The sequence below is a fragment of the Brassica oleracea genome, chromosome C5 (assembly GCF_000695525.1).
Source record: "Brassica oleracea var. oleracea cultivar TO1000 chromosome C5, BOL, whole genome shotgun sequence".
In the NCBI taxonomy this organism is placed as follows: Eukaryota; Viridiplantae; Streptophyta; class Magnoliopsida; order Brassicales; family Brassicaceae; genus Brassica; species Brassica oleracea.
This window is the reverse complement of record NC_027752.1, coordinates 25,936,034-25,941,861: the sequence shown is the minus strand read 5'-3', so window position 1 is coordinate 25,941,861 and position 5,828 is coordinate 25,936,034. Positions and strand designations below refer to the sequence as shown.

At 36.9% G+C, this 5,828-nt stretch overlaps 1 protein-coding gene across 1 annotated transcript; it reads right to left on the bottom strand.

Annotated features, from left to right (window-relative positions):
• Positions 1–287: 287 nt before the first annotated feature.
• On the bottom strand, positions 288–3,909 carry LOC106343519 (hexokinase-3-like). Its single transcript, XM_013782757.1, has 9 exons — positions 3,334–3,909; positions 2,638–2,788; positions 2,369–2,548; positions 2,048–2,122; positions 1,714–1,869; positions 1,512–1,610; positions 1,273–1,400; positions 1,014–1,092; positions 288–908 (listed from the first exon to the last, which is right to left on the bottom strand). The coding sequence occupies exons 1-9, from the start codon at positions 3,603–3,605 to the stop codon at positions 552–554; spliced, it is 1,497 nt and encodes a 498-aa protein (XP_013638211.1). The 5' UTR covers positions 3,606–3,909; the 3' UTR covers positions 288–551.
• Positions 3,910–5,828: the final 1,919 nt, after the last annotated feature.

Below are 5,828 nucleotides of genomic sequence, written 5' to 3'. Positions count from 1 at the left end.
GTTACTATTGTTGCATGTCAGCAAGCATTTGTTAGTATAAATTTATACATGTCAAATTTTTAAATCAAAATATTTACTTTTGAATTACAAACAAGTATTCAGATAACTGTGAAATATAACCAAACCCGAATTTTAAACGGATTCAATGTATTACTATATCCAAATCGAAGCCAAAGAAAACTTTAAGAATATCTGGATAGAATTAAATTTCATGTCTGCAAAGAATCGAAATCCGAGTAAACACCAAAAAGCTCATGGCTAGTTTTGAACATAAAAAACAAAAACAATAGAAATGAAAATTCCATTTATCATCATCACCTTTACATTATCCTTTTCTTAAAGAAACAAAGAATACATAAAAACCTTCCTAAACATTTACACAGAAACTTGTGCATATGCTTCTATATAACAATAATAATTAACATTTGAACAAAAAAAAAACAATAATAATTAACAAACAAATATTGAATAAATATATACACACACACACACACTGCACAGACGCACATAACCAATTATATAAACAACGATGATGAATTGATGATGATGATTTATGACTGTAAAGAGGCAACGAGAAGGGCAGAGCCAATGCTAGAACCATCTTCCATGGCTTTAACGACCACGTATTGGCTCACTTCTTCTCCTAATATCTCCACCAAAGCTTCTTCCATGTATTCTCTAAACATGGTGTAGTTCATGTACAATCCTCCTTCTACTGCGACAACTGTTCTTTTCTGCATCCGCATTTCGCTTCTGCTTCTCCCGCTCGTGATTCCTCCGCTACCATCTCGACCTACCTTCTTCAAGATTCCTGCAATACCCGCTGCTGCTAGCCTCCCTGCTCTTCGTGTCACCACGTCGCATATCTTCACTACGAGTTTTCTCACCTTCAATGGTACATCTGATACCTGTTTGTTCATTTCACATGTAAGTGAAGCTTCCTCAAGCTTCTACCATATAAACATTTTCAAGTTCCATAACAAGTTCTGTAATAGTGAGATTTTAAGTTTTACCCCCAAGTCTTTCAAGATTCTTGCTACTTGTTGCAACTCGGGTGTGTCATCTTCATGCATGGCTGAAACTGAATTTGTTCTGTGAGATTAAAGTAGACACGGTTATAGTCGTTTCAATAACGCAAAAAGAACATTACTACTGAGATAGTCGGTGCAGAAGAAGAACAAAGTGTGTCCATGTTCGTTGAGAAGTTGATGTTAAGCATCAAATTATTAGACAACAATCAAATATCTAGCAAGAGATATAGAGGACACGTACCTTAGAACATAAGGCTCAGATAACATGGACGAGGTGGGTCCAAAGATGTCGGAGACTTGTGACATGTGACGGATTACTCTTCTAACAATGTCACCCAGATACAATCCTGCTATCATCTTTTCAAATCCCTGTATAACAACAATCCGAAATATCTTAATTGATGATTGCTCACCTAGTGATAACTCATGATGCACTACCAAATGGAAAAAAGAAAAGTTAAGCAATGAATCAATGATTACCATATCATTTGGATTTGAACTCTCTGCATCCAAGTCAATGTCATATGAAGTTCTTGGCAGGTGTGAGGACCAAAAATTACCCCACTCCATATTGACTACCTGAAACATAAGAATAAAATGAATCATATATATTAATTTCTCTAGGATCTAAAGCATAATTACTGGTTTCTCAGAAAAGAACATGGAATGATTTTTTTAGTACCATGCTTCCAGAAGTGGTAAGCAGACCCTGAGACTTGATTATGGCATCAGTGCGTTCCAAGTAACATGCATTACTACCTGTTCCAAATACAACGGCAACAACTGTATCTGGATCATGATAATATCCAAGTGACAGGGCTCCCACAGTATCATTCACCTGCTCAAAAGAAAGAAAACTCCATTCATAACTAAGCATCATTTCATGAGATAGTTCAGATAAGGCATTGTCAGGAAAGGGGCAGAATAAAAAGGAGAATGATGAAGAAAATTGCAGTCGATGTAGCCAGAATTTACCCAACAAAATTATTTATGTTCGGTCGACAAAGCAAACTTACAAGAGCTGCAACATGGATATCTAGGCCTCTTCTGTTCATCGCTCCTTGTAGACATTCAGCTACATCTTTCCCAACCTATAATAATTATAAGGATTAGCATGTTATATGATAAAATAACCTTGACTTTGCATAATGTTTAACACCCACAAACTACCACTAGATCGATTACATGATCACAAAGTAATAACACAGCTAATGGTTAATGTTAAGGTCAAGGTCATCCACTCGGATAACATATAATGTTTTAAAATTTAATAGGAATGCTTCCAACGAATAACAGACTAGATCTGACAATTACAGAGAACCTAAGAATTTACTAACCATTTCACTAATCTCAAAACCTTTGGTCCATTTGATTAGAACTCCTGAAGATATAGAAGAATGCTTGACAGGGAACGAAAACGTAAATGCCAGTTCCCTTTTCACACCTTGTGAATTAGATTCCTTTCCTTCTTTTTCGATAAACCTTTCCATGGAAAAGGCGAGAAAGTTGAAAAGAACCTACAATCATGTGACCAAAAAGATTTAACAGATGCTAAATCAAGAATTTTGCATTACAAGCAGGGACCAGTGAGAAATAAAAAGGCCACCTCGCTGGTGCTATCCATCAAATGTGAAGGTATGGGGTGTCGTTCAACGTCTTGAACATCTAGATAAGACCTTTCACCACCCAGATGAACCCTCAAAATCCTAAAGTAAGTGCCTCCAAGATGAAGTGCATAATAAGTTCCTTTCTCCGTCCTGAATTAAAGGCAGTCAGTGCAAATCATATAGATTACATTATTCATGAAGATAAGATAAATAGTGGAAGCTTCGTCAATGATTTTGCTTAGGAAGACTAGAAAGAGAGCCGCATGCAACAATAAAGGGAGAGAATCCAATGGCTAAAATATGATGAGAATAGTAGATTTTCATAGAACAGTAGGAAACAAGTGGATAGGAACAAGATACCAAAGTAAAGGTAAGAGATAAAAAGGAGAACTCCTTGAAGCTTTTATAGTATACAAAAAGAACAGAATCAAAGGATCTATGCCTGCGAGAAATGGTACCCACAGACACTTCTTTTAATTCCTTAGCTCCACAACTAAGGCTCAAAGTCGAGAGACCCTCAAAACAAGGGTACACCATTTTGTAACGACCACGAGCAAGAAGAAGCTCACATCTCACAATCTTAAGAGTAGCAAAGTTTGTACAATTATGAATCAATCAAGCAACAAAGTGTTAAACTTAAGGAACATAGATCATGCAGTGTAAGCAAACAAGATAAGAAGTAAGAAAGGTTTTACCCATTGGGCAAATGATGGACGAAAGTGAGAAGCATTTTAAGCTTGGAGCCACCTTCAGAAGCCAACCCAGCGTGCATCTCCACCGCCATGGCATCCACCACTTGCCTCAGCCTCCCCACCGGAGTATCACAAGCTTCCTCCAACTCCTTCAAAATCTCCACCACGGCCCTCCATTTCGCCCGACTCTTAATCCTCCTCCCCACCATCACCGCCGCCACGGAGCAAGACACTAAAACCGCAGCCGCCGCAAACGCAACCGCAACCTTCCCCATCACAACACTTCCTTCTTCTCTCCTCTCGACGGTACTAGGCACCTACTCCAATAAAGAGTTGAGGAGTGAGTACCGCCGGTCAGAAGAACCAAAACGACTCCGTTTCACCGTCATCGACGACTTTTTTTTATCTTCTTCCTCTTCTTCTCTCTCTCGACCGCCTTTCTCGCTCAGCTGTTTCTTCTATACACCGTGAAAACTAACTGCCTTGATTACGATAGAAATCTCCGGCGATGCTCCAAACCGATTCAAACTCGAGTTTCTTGCCGGCGGTGATATTGTCGGAGAGAGAAGGGGCTGGAAAGCGAAGTGATCAATATATATATGAGAAAAAAAAAAAATAGCACCAGATCAATTTTTGTTTCCAAACTAACAAGGTCAAAAGTCACAAAAATAGCACTTAATATTTTATCAAAAGTCACAAACTTAGGGTTTAGAGTTAAAGGGTGGGGTTTAGGGTTTAGGGTTTAGGGTTTAGGGTTTAGGGTTTAGGGTTTAGGGTTTAGGGTTTAGGGTTTAGGGTTTAGGGTTTAGGGTTTAGGGTTTAGGGTTTAGGGTTTAGGGTTTAGGGTTTAGGGTTTAGGGTTTAGGGTTTAGGGTTTAGGGTTTAGGGTTTAGGGTTTAGGGTTTAGGGTTTAGGGTTTAGGGTTTAGGGTTTAGGGTTTAGGGTTTAGGGTTTAGGGTTTAGGGTTTAGGGTTTAGGGTTTAGGGTTTAGGGTTTAGGGTTTAGGGTTTAGGGTTTAGGGTTTAGGGTTTAGGGTTTAGGGTTTAGGGTTTAGGGTTTAGGGTTTAGGGTTTAGGGTTTAGGGTTTAGGGTTTAGGGTTTAGGGTTTAGGGTTTAGGGTTTAGGGTTTAGGGTTTAGGGTTTAGGGTTTAGGGTTTAGGGTTTAGGGTTTAGGGTTTAGGGTTTAGGGTTTAGGGTTTAGGGTTTAGGGTTTAGGGTTTAGGGTTTAGGGTTTAGGGTTTAGGGTTTAGGGTTTAGGGTTTAGGGTTTAGGGTTTAGGGTTTAGGGTTTAGGGTTTAGGGTTTAGGGTTTAGGGTTTAGGGTTTAGGGTTTAGGGTTTAGGGTTTAGGGTTTAGGGTTTAGGGTTTAGGGTTTAGGGTTTAGGGTTTAGGGTTTAGGGTTTAGGGTTTAGGGTTTAGGGTTTAGGGTTTAGGGTTTAGGGTTTAGGGTTTAGGGTTTAGGGTTTAGGGTTTAGGGTTTAGGGTTTAGGGTTTAGGGTTTAGGGTTTAGGGTTTAGGGTTTAGGGTTTAGGGTTTAGGGTTTAGGGTTTAGGGTTTAGGGTTTAGGGTTTAGGGTTTAGGGTTTAGGGTTTAGGGTTTAGGGTTTAGGGTTTAGGGTTTAGGGTTTAGGGTTTAGGGTTTAGGGTTTAGGGTTTAGGGTTTAGGGTTTAGGGTTTAGGGTTTAGGGTTTAGGGTTTAGGGTTTAGGGTTTAGGGTTTAGGGTATAGGGTTTAGGGTTTAGAGTTTAGGGTTTAAAATTTAGGGTTTAGGGTTTAAGGTTTAGGGTTTAGAGTTTAGAGTTTAGGGTTTAGGGTTTAGGGTTTAAAGTTGAGAAATGAGATTTTGGGGATAAGATTTCAAATTTTGAAAAATAAAAAAATTAAAATTTTCAAAGTATAAACTTAGAAAGGTGCTATTTTGGTCATTTTAGTTTTTGAGTGCTATTTTTGTGATATAAACTTAGAAATGTGCTATTTTGAAGATTTACCCTATATATATTTATATAATTCGCGTAATTACACTATACCCTCTCGTCTTTTTGGATGTCGACGGTTTCGATTTTTTTAATTTTTTTTAGTTTTCCATTTTTTTATCACAAAATCTAATCATTTAAAATAGAGTCACTTTATTATTTACTATACAAATTACAAAAGTCATAGTAATTCCATTTTATTAGTTACATGATAAAATATGACATAATAATCAATAAAAAAGGTAATTATAAATTAGTTCTAACTATAAATTTAAATTTTATTTTTAGTTATAACAAAATATGTTAATTAAAATAGAAGTATTATATAAATTAAATATGATAAAATTATATTAGTTTGGTAAATTAACCTACTTACTTTTGAAAATACTTTCATTTGATTAAATTATTATCTACCACTAAAACGGGTTAAAATTTGTCAACTATGTAATATTCTTATACAAAAAATAAAGTTATTAACATATGTTAAACTTTTTATTCGACAACTATATATTTTCAAACCAAATCTA

Coding starts and splice junctions, on each gene's coding strand:
- LOC106343519 (XM_013782757.1), bottom strand. CDS start 3,605: ATGGGGAAGGTTGCGGTTGCGTTTGCGGCGGCTGCGGTTTTAGTGTCT. Junction 2,789..3,333: donor GTCCATCATTTGCCCAATGG/GTAAAACCTTTC, acceptor CCTTTAATTCAG/GACGGAGAAAGGAACTTATT. Junction 1,870..2,047: donor ATATCCATGTTGCAGCTCTT/GTAAGTTTGCTT, acceptor TCTTTTGAGCAG/GTGAATGATACTGTGGGAGC.